The sequence below is a fragment of the Lissotriton helveticus genome, chromosome 9, assembly GCF_964261635.1.
Source record: "Lissotriton helveticus chromosome 9, aLisHel1.1, whole genome shotgun sequence".
In the NCBI taxonomy this organism is placed as follows: Eukaryota; Metazoa; Chordata; class Amphibia; order Caudata; family Salamandridae; genus Lissotriton; species Lissotriton helveticus.
The window spans coordinates 597,290,250-597,314,242 of record NC_136070.1 but is presented as its reverse complement, the minus strand read 5'-3'; the positions used below and the strand labels follow the sequence as shown (position 1 = coordinate 597,314,242).

At 44.6% G+C, this 23,993-nt stretch overlaps 1 protein-coding gene across 1 annotated transcript in view; it reads right to left on the bottom strand.

The window, feature by feature from the left end:
- Positions 1–19,037, bottom strand: part of CSKMT (citrate synthase lysine methyltransferase) — a 38,009-nt gene extending 18,972 nt beyond the window's left edge. The window contains exon 1 of the mRNA XM_078662119.1: positions 18,900–19,037. Within this exon, the coding sequence (XP_078518245.1) occupies positions 18,900–18,984 (85 nt within the window). The 5' untranslated portion in view covers positions 18,985–19,037. The remainder of the gene's footprint in view (positions 1–18,899) is intronic.
- Positions 19,038–23,993: the final 4,956 nt, after the last annotated feature.

The following is a 23,993-nucleotide window of genomic DNA, read 5'->3' as shown; positions in this document are numbered from 1 at the left end:
CTTATTATAACAATTTACCAAATACACACATACCTGAGCACATTATTTACAACAGAATTTTACACTATGTCTCTTTAATTTTTGATTTGTGTGCATTTATGTATGGTATAATGCACTCTGGGTTAAGTAGTAACTGGTCTTGGTACCAAATGACCCAATTTACTATAAGCTCTTTATTTTGATGAGTCATCGATCTTGATAACTATTAATTCTCTATTAAGTACGTCCCGATTTCTATCTGGACGTGTATTGCTTCCAGCAACATCCTGCTCTGTATAAACGTTAAAAACATTGCCATACTGGTCTGTAACTGCACGTGTGCTATTACAAATGAAAAATCGCTCTTCATCTAAACTCAGATTGGGGCAATAATGCGTTCTTGGGACAGTGGACTCTTGGTCTAATATCATTCTCAATCTCTTGACGCTTAAGCTCCTTCTTACGCGTCTATTCAAAGGGGAATAATAAGTTGCTACCTACAAACTAGTGCACACAACCACCTCCCGTACTCCATGCACAAGCAGGCAACAGGGGCACACAGAGGCACAAGCAGGCAACAGGGGCACACGGAGGCACAAGCAGGCAACAGGGGCACACGGAGGCACAAGCAGGCAACAGGGGCACGAAAACGGAGGCACAAGCAGGCAACAGGGGCACACGGAGGCACAAGCAGGCAACAGGGGCACACGGAGGCACAAGCAGGCAACAGGGGCACACGGAGGCACAAGCAGGCAACAGGGGCACACGGAGGTACAAGCAGGCAACAGGGGCACACGGAGGCACACGCAGGCAAAAGGGGCACACGATTACTGGTGGCTGACATTATTTCATGAAGTCGACCCATCACTTGTTTTGCTTTCCTTAAACAGAACAGTCAAAACCTAAAAAGCAGAGCAACACATCATGTTTTTTGAAGCCCTGCCTCTCCTAATGTCTTCTAGCTTATTATAACAATTTACCAAATACACACATACCTGAGCACATTATTTACAACAGAATTTTACACTATGTCTCTTTAATTTTTGATTTGTGTGCATTTATGCATGGTATAATGCACTCTGGGTTAAGTAGTAACTGGTCTTGGTACCAAATGACCCAATTTACTATAAGCTCTTTATTTTGATGAGTCATCGATCTTTATAACTATTAATTCTCTATTAAGTACGTCCCGATTTCTACCTGGACGTGTATTGCTTCCAGCAACATCCTGCTCTGTATAAACGTTAAAAACATTCCCATACTGGCCTGTAACTGCACGTGTGCTATTACAAATGAAAAATCACTCTTCATCTAAACTCAGATTGGGGCAATAATGCGTTCTTGGGACAGTGGACTCTTGGTCTAATATTATTCTCAATCTCTTGACGCTTAAGCTCCTTCTTACGCGTCTATTCAAAGGGGAATAATAAGTTGCTACCTACAAACTAGTGCACACAACCACCTCCCGTACTCCATGCAATCAGCTTACCTGACCGTCGGTGTCATCGTCACGGTCATCACAGGTCGCACAGGGTTTCGGAATCCGCTATGGGTGTCATTTACATTTGCAATGTAAATTACGTCGTTCCTTTCTCAGCACCCTTCAAACAATGAAGTTTCTCCCACATTTGTAAATTGAAATGGGACAAAGGCGGGTGAAAGTCAATGCACGGTCCTTTTCCTAGCTTGTATTTATTCATACGAGGGATTTTTCATGCAAATGCCTGTAAGCGCACATGGGATGCTATAATTAGATTTCACCAAGTGCGTTTGAATCGCAGGGTCATTGACCCGAGAAGACACACATGCAGGCAGGAGTGCACGCTTCCATGTGTGTTCAGATCGCAGGGACACGTTTAGCAACATAGTGAGACATTTTCACGAGCAGCCGTCCTGCGAGAGGCTGGCACAGACAGACAGCCCTTCAAGCAGAGGGTTGTTTATGTGGCCGTGTGCGTGTGGGGGGCTTGGCTTCAGTGCCACCTGTAAAACACACGGCCCCATTCATTAACAAGCAGGGGGTGTCTTCGGAGACAGGCTGGCACAGAGGGGGTGAGGTGGCATGAGGCACTCTGTGTATGGTTGTAAATGAGTGTTGTGGCTTCTGTATCACCTGTAAATCACATGTCCACGTTGAGAAATCTGTCAGTTTTGACCTTTGCCCACGCTTGCTCTGCCTTTCCTCGGTTGAACACATGCTTTGGCATGATTACCATGTGCCCTCTTCGGGCTCGGGCACTGTCGGGTGCCCCAGAACAGGTGCCATGCTGCAGGGTGGGCATAAAGTCTTCCGACAGGCTACACCGTGCACCCACAGGAGACTAGGTCATCCTCGGCGCCCTCTTCTCGGGTCAATGTACATCCATGCAGAGGTCAGCTGATGGCGTGGGGCGTCCTCTAGAGAGCAGCCGTGACATCTCCCCCTTTAGGCACCGGTCGGGTGAGAACGCCCCCATCGGGAAGAGAGGAGGCGGCGGCGGCATCTTGAACCCCGTCGATTCGGAAGACACCCCACAGGAACGCTTCGGGCTTCACAACTTTCTTGTTAAAGAGGAGTGCACTCGACTTCCTGCATGTTCCGCGATGCTTCGGCGACCACCATGAACCTTCGGCGGGCAGGGAGGGGCACAGTGGGAGAGAAGGTGGCAGAACTGGTGGAGGGAGAAGTTGAGGGTTAGGTGGGCGAAGGTCCCGTGCAGGGTGTTGTCTCGAGGGATCTCTGGGTAGGGCTGAGATGGGGTTGGCATCTGAAGTGTGATTGGCGGGAGGAGGCAGATCGCATGATTAGGGCCGGTCTCGGCAGAATCGGTGTTGTGAGGGGTCCTCACAAGAGTGCACCGAGCGGGTACAAGAGAAAGGTTAGTGAGGGAGAGCTGGTTTCAGACGGCAGATCGCATGATTAGGGCCGGTCTCGGCAGAATCGGTGTTGTGAGGGGTCCTCACAAGAGTGCACCGAGCGGGTACAAGAGAAAGGTTAGTGAGGAAAGGCACGAAGAGCGGGAGGGGGGTCGGGAACGGCCACACACGAGGTAAACGGAGGAGGGGGGGGCGGAAAGGCACGAAGAGCGGGAGGGGGGTCGGGAACGGCCACACACGAGGTAAACGGAGGAGGGGGGGCGGAAAGGCACGAAGAGCGGGAGGGGGGTCGGGAACGGCCACACACTGACAGCGGGAGGGTGAGGGGCGGGAACAGACACACACACACGGACAAAGCAACAAACTAAAAAACAAAGCACTCACCTGGACATCTTCCGGCAGATCTCTTGCTTCCTGCTCTCCACTCCTCCTCCCGATGACGTGGTGGAGGCTCGGCCGGCTGGGCCAATCCCAGCGCGGCCCTGGCTGGAGGCGGACGGCTGCTTCTTTCGGCTGGCCGGCCTGAGGAGAGGGAGGGAAACGGGCTGCCACGGAGCGGGAGGGAGGGGCTATCGAGCGACTTTTGTGCAATCGTCCCGAGCAGGAAGGCTGATGCAGGTGCCGGCAATGCCGGACCAGATTCGGGGGCGTTCCCGGCTTTCGGCTGACGTCGCGTGACGTAGCCAAAAGGGAAAAATTCTCGGGAACGCCCCCGAATCTGGTCTGGGATTGACAGACAGAGCCCTCTACCAATGGCTAGCCTCCATTTATGGAGCTAGCCAATGGGAGGAGGGGGCGGATACCCGACCCCACATAGAGATATCATTAGATTTTGCTAGCGCATGCGTACTTCGTACGCATTGCGTAGGCAAAACCTAAAAATGGCATAATATCTTCTCTGACATTAGCTTTGTTGGGCCAACCTTCCAACAAATATTTTCTTAAAGTATTAAGTCTATCATCTTTCTCTTGACACTTGAGCCAAAATTGTTCAGTAATATCTTCATACTGAGTTCCAATAAAATCTTGCAAACCAGACACAAAATCAACATCCTTACAACCAGAGATACCATCAACTACACTAAGACATGGAAGGCGTGATAGACAATCAGCTGTTACATTATTCTTCCCTGGTATATATTCTACAGTGAAACTATACTCCTGTAGCCTAGATGTTAACCGTGCAATTCTTGCTGTAGAGTTCCAACCTCCTCCTACTGAAAGAATATGAATAAGGGGCTTGTGGTCAGTTCTTAATATGAACTTGCTTCCCCAAATATAGATCCTATAGTGTTCAATCGCCCACACACATGACAGTAGCTCTCGCTCGATAACTGCATACCTGCGTTCCGTTTCATTCAAGGTCCTGGAAGAGAAAGCAACATTCCACTCTGACACACCATCAGTCTGCGACAGTACGCCCCCTAAACCATATAAACTCGCATCCGTAGTGATAATACACTTTTTGCCCATCCTAAAAGGTCCTAAAGTTGGTGAATTTACAATATCTTTTTTTATCTCAGTAAAAGCCTTTTCTTGCTCTGAGGTCCAAACAAACTCATTTCTCTGCCTTAACAATTTCCTTAAAGGCTCCATTTTAGTAGCAAAATTAGCAACAAACTTGCTATAGTACTCGCACATTCCCGAAAAAGATAGAAGTTGTTCCTTAGTACTAGGAGCCGGGGCATTGAGAATGGCCTCAACATTAGATTTCTTTGGAATCAAACCTCTTCCTGAAAGAGTATGCCCCAGATACTCTACAGATTTTTTAAATAGATTGCATTTATGTGCTTTAAGAGTAAGACCATGATTTTGCAATCTGGAACAAACTTCGTCAAGATGTGCAGAATGTTCAACTGTATTTTTAGAAAAAATCAAAATGTCATCTTGAAAGCACTTAACAAACGCATCAAGATCTCTGAATATCTGAAACATTACACGCTGGAAAACAGAAGCAGCTGAAGCCAAACCAAATGGCATTCTTCTGTATTGGAATAAACCAAGGGGTGTAATAAAGGCGGTAAATTTCTTGGATTCTTCCGTCAGCTCTATTTGATGGTACGCTGATCTAAGATCTAAAGTAGAGAAAATTTGCGCACCATCAAACAGAGAAACAAGTTCATTGATATTTGGGAGTGGATGGCAGTCTATAACAATATTAGAATTGAGGGCTCTCAAATCAATACAGACCCTCAACTTTTGATCCGGTTTGCGTACGAGAACTATGGGTGAAACCCATTCTGAAGACTCTATAGGCTCGATGATGTTCTATTTTAATAGGTCATCCAACATATCTTTTAACTCAGACCTGACATTAAGAGGTACACCTCTTAATTTCTGTTTAACCGGAATGGCACCATCTTTTAGCACTATTCTGTGTGCAAATCCTTTCAACTTCCCCAATTGATCACAAAGTACCTTATTAAATTTGTTGCTCCACACTGAAGTGACATCCTCTCCCCCATCACTAATGGTGTTAACCATTTCTTGGTCGCTACAAAGCTCAATAGGATCCTTAGCACGTGGATTCAACTTGATGCCAAGCTCCCATTGATCTTGCCACCCTAAAACATTTATACCCTTGATAGCAATGTATAGTTTGATGTGAGCCAACCTACCCCTGAAGGTTAGAGGAACACACAAAAATCCTTCAATAGAAATGTCGCCTCCATTAAAACTTTCTGCTAGAATATCTGAAGGCTGTAACTTGGAAAAATCACATACATTCTGTAACATTTCATCAAAATATTGCTTAGTAATGATGGTCCATGGGGAACCAGAATCTACCATCAATTCAATTTCAATTCCCCAAATGTTAAACATACACTTAGGTGATTTCCTACTAATTGAAACAACAGTACCATTTTGAATGATAGAGACAACATGTCCTCTATCCAGTTCTTGTGTTGTGGTTTCAGGAGTATTAACAGAAGAAACTTTGGTAGAAGTAGGAAAGTTAGAAAAAGGACGTGGAAACCCTGCTCGCCCCTGTGTATTGAAACGTTTTTCTCTACAGACACTCGCAAAGTGTCCCATTTTTCCACATATAGTGCAGGTTCTATTAAGGGCAGGACAACCTTGGAAAGAGGCAATATGAGATCTGTTTCCACATCTGAAACAAGCAATTGAATTACTATTATAATCAGGTTTTCTGAAATTACTACCTAACGTATTCTTGATACCCACATGTGGAGCAGAGAAATTTCTTCCTTCATTTTTGGGCTTAACAAGGCATACTTCTTCTTCAACACAAGTTTTGTTAGTATTGGTACTTTGTTTCTCTACAATATTCATCCATTTTTCAGACATCTCTGTGGATTTAGCAATGGCAATACTCTCTTCCAGAGTAGGGTCACCTAAACACCATAATTTATCTTGGACTTTTTTGTTTTTAACATGGACAATAATTTGGTCACGTATCATTTCATCGGCCATTGTACCAAAATTACAGCGTAAGGTTAATGCTCTCAAGGCAGTGAGAAAATCATCAAATGATTCATTTTGTTCTTGAGCTCTGGTATAGAATTTGAAACGATTAAGGGCAATATTAGCAGTAGGTTTGAACCTTTTCTCCAATCTGGCAAGTGCTTCAGAGTAAACATTAAGACCATCACCACTTCCCGAAGGTAGCGTAATAGGAGGTAAAGTTCTAAAAATGTCTTGCCCTTCTGAGCCCAAACAGTGTAGTAAAATACTCTTTTTCCTCTCTGCCCCCATTCGTTCTCCATCAATAGCTTTCATATAATTGAAAAACTCTTCCTTCCATCTTGCCCAAGGTAAAGGAGGAACACCTTTGACTTGCAAAAACTTAGCTGGGGGATCAAATTGCATATTAAGTAACTGAATACAATAGAATATGCTAAATAAAAGCTGTGAGATGTACTAAAATATTATATGGAAAGTAGTATTCTGAGTGCCTTGTATTATATGATGGGTAACAATTTGTAAATAGACACAATTATAATAATGTAATAACAATTGTTAATATACTACTGAAAGATGAAATTCCTGGATGCAAAGTCAATAAATTGTACCTTTGTGCATAGAGCACGAAACACGGTTCCACAAGTCAGGAATTGAATGTTTATGAAGCGCTGAGCATTAAATATATCAAGCGCTGTGTATAAATGAAGAAAACGCTGAAGTAAACAGCTTCTCCGCTGTGAAGAAAACGGAGAAATCGGCCTCCGTGTGAATTCAGCGTTGCTAGGAAACGAAGAATCAACAAAATGGCTGCACGTTGTACGCAGCGTCCGTGCGTATGACGTTGCATGCGCTGCGTGTGACGGTGATCTCCAGATGGAACGCAGCACGTCGGTGACGATCTGGTAACAGGGCGATGCAGGATTGTCACAACAAGGCGCAGACGTCACGGAGCTTGCTTAGTAACGGTATCCAAGCGGTGTTCCGCGGCTGGGCAGCAGGCAGCAAGCTGGAATCTTCAGCGAGGCTTGTGCGTTAGGAAGAATTGAAAGATGCACAAGTTCAACTAGGCGCAGCTCATGCAAATCAAAACGTAGATTCTCCCAGAAGGTAGCAAAATGAAGGCAAAAATCCAAGCAAATATATAAAACGAATGTGAAGAATATTAAATGAAAATTTCTTCAGGAAAGGCAAAAATTCCATAAAAAAACCTTGAAGAGTTCAAAATTGAGATACAATAGGGTTCACTCCGCTCCTGTGCTGTAGATGGCTGGAGTCCTCGTCGCCAAATTTTGTAATAATCCAGGAAACAGGTAGGATTGTAAGTAGATTTATTCAGCAGCACAGCATCATGTAGTCAGCTACCAGTCCAAGAACAACTGACATTGAGATGCAGAATGCATCATTAAGAAAGTTCTGAGAACCAGAACACTGTGCAGAAAGGCTCATGCACTTAAAGGGGAAGTAATGAAAGACAAGATAACTATGCAGGATGTAACACTTATGTTGAGTCTCTTTTTGTACCAGAGCTCTATTAATGCTTCCATCTTAATTTCTGGTGAATTCAACTAGGATCACCCAGGTGGGAGAGAACACGGAGGAAGAGATGGTGGTGTAACGCCACAGGAGAGTCATGACCCAGTCATTCCACTGTATGCTAGATTGAATTATGTGATATTAAGTTTTGCTGAGAAATTAAAAAAAGTATTTTCATTTTCTAAAAGATAAACCATGGGGTGGTCATTGGAGTTATTGTGTCCACTAATGGATTGTTGAGTTTGTGTCATCCACACTACTTTCAGGAGAAGCCCTTGGCTGCTCTTCTTAGCTATCATGAGAAACAAGTGTATAAAGATTGTACTAGGCCTGGTTCGCAAAGCCATACTAGGACAGACCAAGGATACCTTTGGGAAACAACATCAACCACCATGGTTGAGGCCCAGTAACCCTTGTTTGCCCTATGGCACCCCAAGTGTGGCTTACACACTGTATCTGCCAGGACAATTACTCTTACTGAGCTAATATCGGAGCTAGAGCCGCTCAGCTTGCTGCTCCAACCAGTCAGTGTATTTGATGGATTCCAGTTTGATAAGAACATGGGAGACCAATGCCTTTTGGCAGGCTGAGAGCTGATGACTATGTGGTGATCTTTGTGAGCAGAAGAGGCAGCAAATAGACAAACACATTCAGTACTACTCATTGGGTGTAAATGTCACATCTTAGAGTACGGTCTTACTCAATAATGGAGAGTCTGCTCTTGCTAAATAGGTGGTAGTCCCTCACGTGAAGATTTGATGCTGATCACATATCTCCAACATGCCACTCATAATCCTCTCCAACTCTCTCTCATTTAATAGGTACTGCCTGTTTTTCTCCACCAAGAGCTCCGCTCTTTTCCTAACATTTGTAATAACAAGCATTTACAATGCAATGGTCTCGGCATTATTAACGGTAGAGCTATTGGCATTGCTCATGACATTTAAAAAAAATATATATATATCTTAAATAAATGGCATTGTCATTTACATTGCCAATAGCTTAATTGTTAAATAAATCGCCAATGAATGTACTGTTATGAAATATTTGGCAACTTAAATAGCTAAAACACGACAGACCTCAAGTATGAGTGCGTGTCTCTCAGTTAAATAAATATGGAAATATACAGTTTTACAACTTCCTTTATACGCAAAAAAAATATGGATAAATACTGATAAAATGGGCAAAAAAATAAATATGGATAATTACAGCCAGAAATGTTAAAAATATAAATACCATAAAACCGGGAACCCTAATTATGCTTCAGCCAGGAAGATAGGTAGACTGAAATCTTTACACACCAACCACGAAATGTGACAGTGCATACAATCTCCTGTATCGCCATCAGGAGTTCGCCAAAGTACAACCACAGCACTAGAAGTGATAGAGATTTTCTAGAATGGCAGAGGTCGCTTTGTACTAGTCTGGGCTAGTAATGCGACCTTTAAATTTGTTGACACAATTCACAACGCACTCCATTCAAACATTTTAAGAAGTGGAGATGTAAAGTTAGAAAATGAAGACATCCAAGCAAAGACAAACTCAATGTGTCTGTGCTTATTTCAAAATGTCCCTCTGTCTGCTTCGAGCTTTGGCAATATTACTTGGAACAGGGAAAACAACAAGAGACAAAGCTGTAACTAGGCTTTTCAGTCTTCTCAAACAGGCAGTGAGCTTTTGCAAATGTGGGCACCTGGTCGCTTTTCAGTGTGGTCACTGTTTACGTGCACACAGCGACGTGTAGCTAGCTACTTCATTTACATAGACCAGCTCCCTATTCAAACATGGCTCCAAACACACCCTTTACGACACAGTCTCTGAAAGACGCAGAAGGACGACAGAGAAAACAAGCACAGGCAAAGCCAATCTTTCTTGCTTTGCCAAGATTGGCTGAGCAATGCGATAAACTTTGCTAAAGCTCGACTGGCCATGTTAAAAGTACATAAAACAATGAAAACAATATTTTCTGCACTTTCAATTTGGCTACTATGTTGAGTGCCACAAACTATATTACATTATGTGCACTGATTCAACATAATGAGGCAACTAATGCTGAATTAAGCAACACAGCAAGAATCTAGAAAGTAAAAGTATAGAAAGCAATATTTTCCCAACTTTAACATGGCTGGTCACAAGAATTGGCTTGGCCAATGCTGGCTAGGTTTAAAAGCCCCTGCAAAGTGGTAGCCGCTATTGGATTTGCCAGTGTCAAAGCAGGGGCGCTGGATAATGCAGCTGGACAACATCTAGGCTATAAATTCTAATCTAGGGCATCACCAAGAAATCCGGCACCTGGCACACTGGGGAGGAGCATCAGGAGAAGGAGAGGGGAGAGACAGTTTAAGGAGAACATCCAGAATATCTCCAATGCCACCATCTGGCGTTCCGCCATGGAGCATCAGGGTAAGTGGGGAGGGAGCAAAGTAAATAGTGTGAGCTCGTTCTGAAGACAATGGATGCTCTGCAATGGAGTTGTAAGCAAGGCATGCATGTTTTTTTTTTAATTAGTTTCATTACATTAGTGGTGGCTACAGCCTACCCAATCCAAAGCAAGAGCAAACAAGCAATGCTTAATGGAACTGATAAACACAGAATAGGGAAGGACACAAACAGAAGAATGCAGTGAACTGAGACTGACAAGAAATCCACCTAATCATGAGCAAGTGCTGACTGTGGGGTTTGTATCTGTGCTGTATGCTAAAGACAGGTGGAGCAGTCTGTAGCGAGACTGCAAAAAGAATGCCAGGTACAGGGAAGAAGAACAGAAAGATTCCCCCGTAAATCACTATTGGATACAAGAAGTGAAAGCTAGCGGACTGTACCCTAGTACAATGTCAATGTTTTTTAGCAAGGAACGGAGGGGTATTGATGGCACCTTTTCAGCTTCCTGGATGGATGGCACCTATAGCGTACTTGGACGGAGGAGAGCTGCGGGCGGAGGGAGAGGGGGGGCGAGAGCGGGCATAAGGAGAGCTGCGGGCAGAGGGAAGGGGGGGCGAGAGCGGGACAAAGGAGAGCTGCGGGCGGAGGGAAGGGGGGGCAAGAGCGGGACAAAGGAGAGCTGCGGGCGGAGGGAAGGGGGGGCGAGAGCGGGACAAAGGAGAGCTGCGGGCGGAGGGAAGGGGGGCGAGAGCGGGACTGAGGAGGAACATAACATCACATCTATCTGCGTATCTCCTGTAGATCTTCAAATGCAAAGCAATAGTGTCCATTATACTGACTCTTTTCGGGACGTCAGAGTGGCATGCAGGAGCTTGGCATCCACTGTTTCATGAAATTGCATCCATTTCTTTCAAGGAAACACAGACTGTGTAAAAACGAGAGACTGTGTTAATGAAAGACCACTGATGTGCATACAGAGATGGAAGAAAAGTGAAACACTTTCCTTATCTCCGCTTCAAAGCATGCCTTACCAGATTGCCTCAAAAAGACAGTAGCTCGCATGAACTGTGTCACTGTTGGCAGCACTGAAGCACTAAGGCATAGGGTGTGAAAAAACCTCTTATGAGCTTCCTAAACTACATCCCACTGCCGACGGGGTTTGGTGGACACCAAAACTGGGGGTTACTGCACCCCAGACCTACAACATCCGGAAAACAAAGCCCACCTTTAGTCAGAGTACTTATTCACTGCTTTCAGCACTCACTCCTTTAAACTCCCACACACTGTGGCATGCCACACAGCTTTAGTAATTCACTCACAACTGTACCCTCTTACTGCTATGTTAATTCTCAACGCACTCGTTCACTCATGTACAATCATTAATTAATTCTCTGCTGGCATCATCCACTCTTGTATTTTCATTCCTGTACTCACTTGTTAAATATGGCTCTCACTCATTCATGTATACTTGTGTATTCTTACTTATACTCACTCATTCACTCCCTGGAAACGGTGCTGCAGTCTTCACTGCTGCACTCATCCACTTATGCAAGCTCACTACTTCCTTCCTGTACTTAGTTCCCGTAACACACATTCATTCACTCCTTTCTATTTATTCACGCATGTACTCACTTCTTTACTCCATCATACATACTCATGAACGTATCTATTCCTGTGTTCAGTGCTGCACTCTGGCGAGTACAAGGATAGATGAGAGTGACGAGCAAGTCAGCACATTCATCCACATTCCACACGTACTCACACATCCAACCGTTAACTCCTTTCCACATTCATTCACACATGCACGCATGTCTCCAATCAAAACAGAAAAGTGTTTAGCTATAAAAGGCCAGCCCCAAAACTTTGGCAATGCTTTTTTGCTGAGACTTAAGAATTGTTTGCCGTTCTTCGTTTGTAAAGGTAACATGACAAAGATTAGTTAGTCAGGCGTGAGGGGCAGACCCATACTCTGCTCTTCGTTTACGGACAACGGTACCTCTGACACCACACTGCCCTGCTGCAGTGCGCATGAGCTATGCTCTACTCCATGCAGCGCGGCCTCGCCTCGTGCGCTCCTCGTAAGAGCGCTAGTCCATTGCCCCGTGTGGACTTGACGGCCTGATAGTTCTACAACCGTCCGCACGCTGCGTCCCAGAGGTTCTGTTGCTGTTGCACACACTGCACCCAGAGGGCTCAGAACGGGCTCTCCACGCGCATTGGAAAGATGGACTTCCATGGCCTGGGGCAGCTCTCGCGATCAATGGGGGTTTGTGCTAATCCTGCATTGGGGCAAAATGTATTGCACATGTAATCTACGGCCCGTGGAGATCTAAAACATAAAAGCAAGTCGCCGCAAAAGAGGATTAGTGCCCACTGGTCGGGTTTAGGTACTCCCCCGCCCTCATTACTCCAGGGCACAAAAGAAAGGTCTGGGCCTGTGACATCGAACATATGGCAGTAATGAAAGATACGGTTACTAGACCCACCAAGGGCAACCAGATAGTAAACAGGAGCAACAAGGGATAGTTACCTCATGTCCTCGCGCGAGCAGCAAAATGGCGGCCGCAAAGCTCCGAAAATTTCGGAATTCGGGGGAGTGTTTTGGCGTTCTGAGTGACGGATGACGTCACAGGTGGAAAGAACGCAAAAAACACGCCCCCGAATCCGAAAGAGACGGGGCTTGATAGGAGTGACGCCCCTCTCCTCCAATGGCTGGCCTCCGTTTAGGAAGCCAGCCAATGGAGGAGAGATTCAAGTCTCAAAAACATTAAATCTCCGACCAAAGACTGCGCAAGCGCAGCCTTTAGGTCCTCGACCTAAAAAAGAAATGGATGCCAACTCGCTGCCATACTGGATGATATTCAGCCATCCTCTCTGGCTTTAAGGTCTGGTTACAGAGAGCTTTAGTTGTTTTTAAAGAAAGTATGTTGTCAATTCTTAAGAATGTACAACAGGAAGTAGTTCAGAGAGAGTAGGATTTGCGTCATCCAGGGGAAGCACAATCAATCCACTGTAGTACAAACCCTTTGACTGACAGTTTACTCTGCCACAGTAGGCACTAGTGAATGATGAGTGGCTGCCACTAAGGCAAGGTTTGCATTAGTTTGTTTAAGTTGTTTAAACTTGCATATATGATTCTTTAATGCAAAACCCTTACTGTTAGGGTGAGCACTCTAAGGAACTGTGGTGAGCTGTAAGTGCACTCTGCACTACCTACAGTGCACACATCTTTACAAACTTTAACAATTGGAGGCTATTTATTATTCATTCCAATATTTATAATAATCCCAGTATGCTCCCTGAATATATGTGAATACAAGCATGAAAGTATAAAAGAACAATTGTTTCCTTTCAAATGAAAATGTTCACAATAAAAGGGCAACTTGAAAAAAATAATTTGGTAAATTGTTGTGCAACATTAAGTACAATTTCTCATAAGAAAATCTGCTGAATTATTCGAATTCCACTTTCCATTTTACTTGGAACTGTGTGTGAGGAGCACTTTACCTTGGAACCAGCCAGGGGGGGAGTGCTGGCTACCAAAATAGTGCTGTACGTCCCAGGCTAGAGGGCTAGAAAGGCTCCTTTTTTTATCACCCTGGCAAAAGTCTTACTCCTGCCCTTGTCAGGAATAAATGTACAACTTTTTACAATGTAGGAAGAGACTGTAGAGGAGTTGGTGAATAATGTTAAATATGTTAGTTTGTGGGTATGCACCAACTCACAGGACATTTCAACCGAGCAACTACTGCTTCCCGCATACTCCCGGCCCCTGTATGCAGATTTGTGGAAACGTGGCAAATTAGGGCCTGCTTAGAATTCAAGCCCTAATATGAGTGTTAACGTAATCAGAGAGATTATTATCAGAGCACTGATATAAGAATGCTCATATCCACAAAAAAAGAACAAGCGGTCTATTAATCTCACTTAACACACATCACACAAAATGGTAGAGTGAGGCCTAAGCAGCAATTCAAAATGTTACAGTGACAGAAAAATAAAATAAACTAGAAAGGGCGATTAGTGAGCAGTTTTTTACTTTACTACAGGGCTTCTTTTTCAAAAAGAGGGATCTCATCTGCGTAGATGAAGTAGTATAAGATGACTCTCTATTTAGGTCTAACTACACCATTTTGTGTAACGTGTAATGAGAATGCTGCCCTAGTACCATCATTGCATGGCACCTAAAAGTGACAAGTAGATTTTTTTTATAGGTCAGGTATATTTTTGAAGCACCATGTCCCTTGGACAATTAGATATTTTGTAACATTCCACACGTCAGGCTGACAAGACAACATTTTTATGGAGTTATGGTTTGTTTAAGAAGTGCTTGCTGTTTAGATGCTACAGCCTGTAATAAACCAAAATACTACTCACTAATCGCCGTTGCCAGTTTGTTTGTTTTATTTTTCTGTTACAATAACATGCTGCATTTAAGTCTATACAGGTATTGACATTGTGGATCAGACCACCTCTTTGATTCTTGGTTGTCCTTGTTTTATATTTGGTTAATGACTCCTCTATGTGTATGTACTTTTTAATTCTCAGATATTATCCACTGAACGTTTATCTAGCCGTGAATCATGTGGCAGGAATCACATTAATTGTAGGATGCATGTTCGGAAGGGACATGCAGGATTATTTCACGTTTTGTGTAAGTGTAGCCATTTTGTCACTACCATTTCAATTGTTAGATACTTTGGTGTTTTTGACCCGTTATTTATTACTTCCCCTTACAAATACACGTTATATGTATTCTTTAGGTGTTGCGGTTGCACTCTCCGTTTAGGAGCCAATTGGCCCTCAACCCCTATTGGGAGGCCTCATTGTAGGACCCTGGATGGTAATTATGTGTGGACCATTGCGGTTTTTCAAGTAGCAGCTACAATCATTTAATTTGCCCTAGTACCTATTGTGTTTTATACTTTAACCCTTAGGTGCCCTCCCTCTATCACAGTCCTGATGAAGACCCCGGTGCAAGGTGTCAATCAACCTACGACATAATTTGGGGTCAAAACGTTGACATTCCCTTTGCTTTACGCCAGCCCTAAGAAACAACAGAGACTGAATTAATTGTGTTTCAACAATAGGGTCTAGCAATCTGAATTAATGTATGATTCTTGTACTTTTTGGCTTAAAAATTGAGCCTGAGTTTTTTTTCGAAATTGGCACATTCTCTTGCTGTCACTGAATTTCCATGTTTTTTCACAATCACATATCCTCACCAGATTCACTTACCCCCTTCCTTTTCCCTGTCCTGTTGGGCACCATTGCGTATCTATTATGACAAGTGTATAATACAATTTCCTTATGCGGCAGTGTGATTAAATAACATTCGCCACTTAAGTTCTATGGACTATTGCTATTTTTATTGAATTATGTTGTATTGTATGACAGTCTAGTTAGTCCTAACATTACTGGGACCACTCTATATTGTACTACCTATCACCCAGGTCTCAGTACCATTGGGTTTACCCTTTATATATATATATATATATATATATATATATATATATAAGATAATATTTTTTAGACAGGTGTGTAAAGTGATTAAAGATTATCTAGAGACATTGAGATTACATATATATAGCTGGTATGGATACACTGATATTAGATTCTGTTCTAGGGCCCAATCAATTCCATATTGATGATGGTTTGTTTGTCCAATAATTTTTACTCATTGTTATAATGTTGATCTTACGCAAATTAACAACTTACTTACATTTTCAAACTATTATAACATCTAATTAAACTGATTTGCTGTGATAAGACTGCAACATAAAAAATAACATATTGCCTTAAAATGGATGCATTTTAAATTAGCCTCTTTTATTCCTTTTTAATAATACAACACTTAGTTGGTTTGCGGTTTTCAAACGCCGTTTTTTAGGTCTCGCCTGTCGATGCGCATGCGCATCGAGCAAGCGAGACTATAGGGGCTCATCCAGACTTTATCTAACTTGCAAGGAATCGTGGCGATTCCTTGCAGTGCCCGTGACTTTTAAGCTCAATGCGCATGTGCATTGAGCTTAAAAGCGCGTGCACATGCCCCCAGCCGCCTGCCTTGCCTACTCTCTCTCACAGCCTCCCCCAGCTCCGCCCCCTCACTACTTGATTGCACGGCCGCTAGGCCGTGCCTCCCCTACTCTCCTCCCCCCTCCTCCTCTCCTCCCCTGCCTGCCTGCCGCTAGGCCGTGCCTCCCCTACTCTCCTCCCCCCTCCTCCTCCTACTGCCGTGTCGCACCTCTCCCCTCTCCGCCCCCTCCCCTGCCAGCCGTGTTACGGTGAAAGGCTTGTTTGTTTATTTTACCCGCCGTGTCTCTGCTGCTTCCCCCTGTCCTGTCTCTCCTCCTCTCCCTCTCTATACCCTCCCCCTCCCCCCCACCACTCCCATCAAGTCCCTCTGGCCCTTCCCTCCTCCCCGGACCCCTCCTCCCCTGCCCCCTCCTCCCCTGCCCCCTCCACCCTTTCTTGTTCATCACTGAATTCATGTGCTTGGCTATTTGCTTTTTACTTTCCAAAGCGGGATTGCAAGTTCCAGAATGTGCAACTGGCAGCTGACTCAGGGTTAAATATGAGCATTGGCCGCTCGGTGGTCTGCTTCTCTTCCCTCCCCCCCCCCCCTAAAACCATTAACGGGTACCTCGGCTAGTTCAGACTTTGCTATGCATTCTGGGATTTGTAGACTTCTTGATCCGATGACCCATGGTCAAAGACAAAGGAAACCTGGACTGGGTGAGGTTCTCGCACATATAGATGGGAGACGCGAGAGCTGTGCATGGTCTCTGGGTTCGAACTTGCAACTTCAGCCTTAGGATGTCGTCAGCTTCCTGGCCGAGCCCTCCAATGACTTGCCTGCGAGTGACTGTCTGCAATGCACGCATGGTTGCAATGCGAGTGAAACAGCCACTATCATCGCCGCAGTCTAGCTGTGGAAGCACCGCTAGTCGACACTAAAGTTTACAGTCTTACTCGATAAATATTTTCTTTGTCCCAAGGAAATTACAGCACCGCTTGTTTTCTGAATTTGCCACTTGAGTGCTGATGGATGATAATCTGTAACAATTGGGACTCTGCCACTGTCACTTGTGCGGCTCTTCTGAATAAGTGCTTCCCTTGGTAAGTGTATTCTCTCACTGCATTATCTGCAGAGTCTCAATGCTGTAGTATACTAAGGAACTCCTCTGTACATGCAAGGGTCCTTACTGCTGCAGGTGCCTGTGATGAAGAGTGTCCTATTTTGAGGGTGTCCTCGCGTCAATTTTAGATTTCAAACAGACGAGCATCTTTTTGCTTATTCCCGGGATCTTGCACCTTTCTTTTCACCAGCACAGACTTGCACGTCCCTAATTAGTTCCTTATTTTGTACTAATGGAGGTGAATCTGACGGTAGGGGGGAAATGTACGCATCCATGGGAACACCTCTGGTCCGTGCTCATCGCATCATTTCATGCACTCTAGAGGGACTCGTCGCTGATGATGCTTTCTGAAAAAAATACACTGAACATAATCTTCACAAACATTATTTACAAAAGTTTAAGCTATTGCCAATATAAATTACAATCACTTTTATTTAAGTATTAATTATTTAAAAAAATTAAAAGCCGTTGCTATTTGTAATATCAATACATCTAAGTCACGTAAATACAAAACATGTTGCATTACAAATGCTATAGTCGTCCCGTGCGAAAGTTATAGCTATTGGCATTGAAAATGACAAAGCTATTAATTTAGCTATTTTCAAAATCAACACATAAATAAAAAAATTGTCATTTACAAGACCAATAGCTCAAACTTTCATAATGCGAGACCTATTGCATTGCAAATGCTGGTTTGCAATGGCAAACTAAAACGTCTCCTGCAGTACAAACGTGTCACTTCATCCCGTCAAATAAAATGGATAGCAAATCACGCAGAATGTGTGACGTTATGTCTGACGTTACATTCCAAGTTCGGGTACTGTCTCCAGCACAATTTTAAGAAGAGACGTCAGCATTTTCGCTCAGATGTAATCTTTCCCACGAGAGGACAAGTTGACATTTTATTTATTTTACATAACACGAAAACCACCTGAAGTTTTTGGGGCGCTTTACATGAGCACCAGTTATATTACACTAAGTGACATTGATTTTCTTGGTACTCTTTTTCAGTTTTATATAGCGCGAACTCGGCCTGAAGGTTATGGCTCTCTTGACAGGTGCACCAATAACCTTCCACACGGACACATTATTGTTTTAGGCACTAGAAGATTGAGTGCTTTTCCCAGAATCACAGAGTGTGGAGCCGATGTCGAGATTGGAACCTGGTTTCCCCGTTCCAAAGTCGGCAGCTCTGGCCTAACGCCACATCCCCCTCAAAATGAACGTATCTTAGCAGCATTGTCAGTGTAGCGTTCGTGTTCATCACCAGCGTCTCTCCCTTTAAACTAACACATGCATTTACACACATCTAAAAACAAGGACTGGAAGTTATTTTCTTTTTCGGTTTGGACCCTACTTTTTGATCCACCCGACAAACATGGCCGCGGTGTTTCCCTGGTGAGCGCTGTTCATGTAAGGCTACTCCCCTTCCTTTGCACACTTTAGTTTAGCCATGCAACATGCGAGGCGTTCTCAGGCCTCCCTTGAGCTGCCGCGCACGTCGGTCTACGGCGAGAGCTTCATGTCAAGCCCCAGGTTAAACTTCGCTTTGGAAAGCACGGGCTATTTTTTTTTTTTCGGTACCTGCGAGGCTGGAGAAGCCGCGAGCACGACAAAACGGAGAAAAGAGACGAGCTGTCCTCATCCACGAGGCTTTGATTGCAGCCATGATCCCAACCTATCATGGACCAAAGAGAACGGCACTAGAAAGTAAAGAAAGACTGGATCACGGACATACATGGCAATTGAAACAAGCATTGGCAAAGTTAATAGGTCGCTCCTATGCAAGAGATATTGGCTATGCCAATATGGTTTAGTAATGTTGTACACCAGAGTGGCATGGTTAAACATTAGTGGGGTAAAGGAGAGTGTCATGAAGTGCCATAAAATGGAGTGGAGTGTTATGAGGTAGCGGAGAGAGTGGCATACAGTTCAGTGGCATGGAGAAACGTGGTGTCATAGAGTAGCATGTAGTGTTGTGGAAGGAGTAAATTCTCGTAGAGTGGAAGGGCATAGAATTGAGTGGCATAAAGTGAAATGTTGTCAGAGTAGATTGTTGAGGATTGGTGTGTAGTGGCATAGAGGGTGTTACGAAGAGTAGAGAGTTTCGGAGTAGCGTAGAGCGGAGTAGATTGTCATAGAGTGGAGTAATGTGTCAAAGAACAGAGTGGTATGAAGTGGCATAGAGGGAGCTGCTTAGAGCGTTGTAAAATGGAGTAGTGTCGTAGAACTGCGTAGAGTGCTATAGAGTGGAGTAGAGCTTAATGGAGTAAAGCATCATAGAGTGGAGTGTCTTAGAATGGTGTGGAGTAGAGTAGCCTAAAGTGAAGTGGCGTAAATTGCAGAGCAGACTGGTGCAGAATGCAGTGGCATAAAGTAGAACGGTGCAGGTTAGAGAGCAGTGGCGTAGAGTGCAGTGAGTAGAGAGGTGTAGAGTGGCGTGGAGTAGGGTAGAGTGAAGGTGTAGAGTGGAGTCGAATGCAGTGGCATAGAGTGCAGTCATACAGAGTAGAGAGAGTGTAGGGTCGTAGAGTAGTGCTGAGTAAACTGATGCATGGTTGAGTATTTGCAGAGAGCAATGATGAAGAATACAGGGGTACAGAGTAGAATAGAGTGGCATAGTGTGCAGTAGAGTAGAATGTTGTAGAGTATAGCGGTGTAACGTGCAGTGGTGCAAAGTAGTTGGCATAGGTGCAGTTGCGTAGGGTGCATTCGTTTTGAGTAAAGTGGTGAAGAGTGCTGTAGTTTAGAGTAAAGTGGCATAGCGTAGAGTGCAGTGGCGTAGAGTAGTGTAAAGTAGCGCAGTATTGATTACAATGGGGTGGTGCAGAATGTAGTGGCATAGAGTAGATTGTTTCAGAGTAGAGTGAAGTGGTGCTGGGTAGAGAGGTGTGGTATAGAGTAGTGGTGTAGAGTACATTGCTGTAGAGTGCAGTTTTGCAAAGTGGAGTAGCCTAGACTGGAGTGGTGTGGAGTGCAGTTTAGTTGTGCTGAGTAGAGTGCATTGGCATAGACTAAAGTGTTGGAGAGTGGCAGAGAGTTCAGTGCTGCAGAGTAGAGTGTTGTAGAATGTATTGGTGTGGAGTTCAGTGGTGTAGAGTGGTGCAGAGTAAAGTAACAGAGTGTAAGGGTGTTGAGTGGCATAGAGTGCAGTGGTGCAGAGTAGGTTGGCATAGAGTGCAGTGGTGCAGAGTGTATTGGTTTTGAGTAAAGTGGTGTAGAGAACTTTGGTGTAGAGTGCAGCGGTGTAGAATACAGTGGCATGTGGAGTGGTGCAGAGTGGCGTAGACTGAAGTGGCATAGAATAAATTGTTTCAGAGTAGATTACAGTGCTATAGAGTAGAGTGTTGTAGTGTACAGTGGCATAGAGTGGAGCGATGCAGAGTAGCGTGACGTACAGTGAATGGCCTAGAGTGGAGTGGTGCAGGATAGAGCGCAGTGGCAAAAGAGTGCAGTGATACAGATAGAGTGCATTAGGATCGATTAGAACAGTGTAGTGACAGAGTGCAATGGCGTAGAGTAGATTGTTTCAGAGTAGATTGTTTCAGTGTAGAGTGGTGTACTGTGGAGTGGGGCATGGTATAGAGTAGTCAGGTAGAGTGCATTGCTGTAGAGTGAAGTATTGCAAGGTGGTGCAGAATGAAGTGGCCTGGTGTGGTGTAGAGTGCAGTGGTGCACAGTAGTTTAAAGTGGCATGGAGTGCATTGATGTAGAGTGCAGTAGAGTGGGGCTGAGTGGAGTGCAGTGGCATAGAATAAAGTAGTGTGGAGTGGCAGAGAGTTCAGTGCTGCACAGTGAAGTGTTGTAGAATGCATTGGTGTGGAGTGCAGTGGCATAGAGGGGTGCAGAGTAAAGTAACTGCAGTGGTGTAGAGTAGAGTGGCGCAGAGTAGATTGGCATAGAGTGGATTAGAGTATATTGGTTTTGAGTAAAGTGGTGTAGAGAGCTTTGGTGTAGAGTGCAGCGGTGTAGACTACATTGGCGTGTGGGAGTGGTGCAGAGTGGAATAGAGTGGTGTAGACTGCAGTGGCATAAAGTAGATTGTTTCAGAGTACAGTATTGTAGAGTAGATTAGAGTGGCTTAAAGTGGATTGGCATAGAGTAAAGTGGCATAGAGTGGAGCGATGCAGAGTAGCTTGACGTAGAGTGAAGTAGCCTAGAGTGGAGTGGTGCAGGATAGAGTGCAGTGGCATAAGAGTGTAGTGATACAAAGTAGAGTGCATTGGCAAAGAGTAGAGCGGTGCAGTGGCGGAGTGCAATCGCGTAGAGTAGATTGTTTTAGTGTAGAGTGGTGTACGGTGGAGTGGGGCAGGGTAGAAAGGCATGGTATAGAGCAGTGGCGTAGAGTGCATTGCTGTAGAGTGCAGTATTGCAGAGTTGTGCAGAATGAAGTGGCCTGGTGTGGTGTAGAGTGCAATGGTGCATAGTAGTTTAGAGTGGCGTGGAGTGCATCGGCGCAGAGAAGAGTATAGTGGCATAGAGTTCAGTGACAGAGTACAGTGCTGCTGAATAGAGTGTCGTAGAGTGCAGAGGTGTGAAGTAGAGTGCAGTGGTGTTAAGTGGTGCAGAGTAAAGTAACAGGGCAATGGTGCAGAGTGGCATAGAGTACAGTGGTGCAGAGTAGATTGGTGTAGAGTGTATTGGTTTTGAGTAAAGGGGTGTAGAGTGCAGCTGCGTAAAATACAGTAGCGTGAAGTGGTGTAGAGTGGCATAGAGTAGATTGTTTCATAGTAGAGTGAAGTGGCGTAGAGAGCAGCGGTATAGAGTAGAGTGTCATATAGTTCAGTGGTGCAAAGTAGATTAGAGGGGATTGGTGTAGAGTACAGTGGCATAGAGTGGAACGATGCAGAGTAGGGTGGCAGAGAGAGCAATATTGCAGAGTAGGGTGATAGAGTGAAGTAGCCTAGAGTGGAGTGGTGCAGGGCAGAGTGCAGTGGCATAAGATAGAAGTGATACAGAGTAGAATGCATTGTCATAGAGTGGTACAGTGGCGTAGAGTGCAATAGAGTGGCAGTGGCGTGGAGTGCTGTGACAGAGCGTAACGGTGTAGTGACCAAGCATTCAGTGGTGTGCTATGTCATAGAGTAGAATGTTGTAGAGTATAGTGGTGTAAAGTGCAGTGGTGCACAGTAGTTATAGGTACAGTGGCACAGGGTGCATTGGTTTTGAGTAAAGTGGTATAGAGTTGCGCAGTGTAGAGTGCAGTGGCATAGAGTAGATTGTTCAGAGTGGAGTGGTGCAGGGTAGAGTATAGTGGCGCAAGGTAGATTGCAGTGGCGTAGAGTAGTGGCATAGAGCACATTAGAGTAGTGTTGAGTAAAGTGGTGCAGCGTTGATTGCGGTGGTGCAGAGTGGTGTAAAGTGCAGTGGCGTAGAGTAGATTTTTCAGAGTAGAGTGGTGTAGTGCAGAGTGGAGGGGTGTAGAATGCAGTGGTGCATGGTAGGGTGCACTGCCAGAGTAGAGGCGTAAAGTGTAGTGTCAGAGTGCATTGGTATACAGTATTTATTTATTTATTTTTATTTATTTATTAAGTTTATATAGCGCGACAGCTACCCGTAAGGGTTTCCCGGCGCTGAAAGACAAAAGCAAACAAGTGCTCCTAGAGGATTATTGGACAAAGAGCCAGGTCTTCACGGCTTTGCGGAAACGAAGGTGACAGGACTCCATTCGCACTACCAAGGGAAGGGAATTCCAAAGTTTAGGTCCCAAAGTTGCAAAAGATCTACCGCCCATTCTCGAAAGTCTAAACTTGGGGGTGCAAAACAAGTTTTGAGAGGAGGAACGAAGTGAACGGGCAGGAATATAGGGTGTGACAAGGGACTGAAGATAAGAAGGGGCCGCTCCAATCTTGATCTTGTGCATGATGCATAATGCCTTGAATTTTATCTATTTTACAGTAGATTTGAGTAGCATAAATTGCAGTAGAATCGTGTAAAATGGTGCAGAGTGTAGGGTAGAGTGGTAGTGTGCGCAGTGGTGCAGAGCAGAGTGTCCAAGAGTACAGTGGTGTATAGTGGCGTACAGTGCAGTGGTGCAGAGTAGATTGGCATAGAGTGTATTGATTTTGAGTAAAGTGGTGTAGAGTGCTGTAGAGTGGCACAGAGTGCAATAAAGTGGTGTAGAGTGCAGTGGCATAGAGTTGATTGTTTCAGAGTAGAGTGCAGTGGTGCAGAGTAGATTAGTGCTAGTTAGAATGGATTGGCGTAGAGTTCATTGGTGCAAAGTGGCAAAAAATTAGAGTAGCTGAAAATACAGTGGTGCATAGTATAGTGGTGTGGAGTGCATTGGCGTAGAGTGCATTGGCACATGGTACAGTGGTGCAGGGTAAAGTGGCATAAAATGCAGTGATATAGAGTAGATTGTTTCAGAGTTGTGTGCAGTGGTACAGAGAAGAGTGCATCAGCATAGAGTACAGTGGCACACAGTGAGTGTTGCAGGCTTGGGTGGCATAGGGTGGAGTGGTGTAGAGTACAGTGGTGCATAGTAGAGTAGTGTGGAGTAGAGTGCATTGGCATGGAGTGGTTTAGAGTGGAGTGGTGCAAAGAAGAATGCAGTGGGGAGTGGCATAGTGTGGAGTGGTGGAGGGTAGAGTGCAGTAGCATGAAGTGGTGTAGATTAGAGAGTATACAAGGTATAGTAGTGTACTGCCATTACAGACAACACTTCTTCAATTGAAA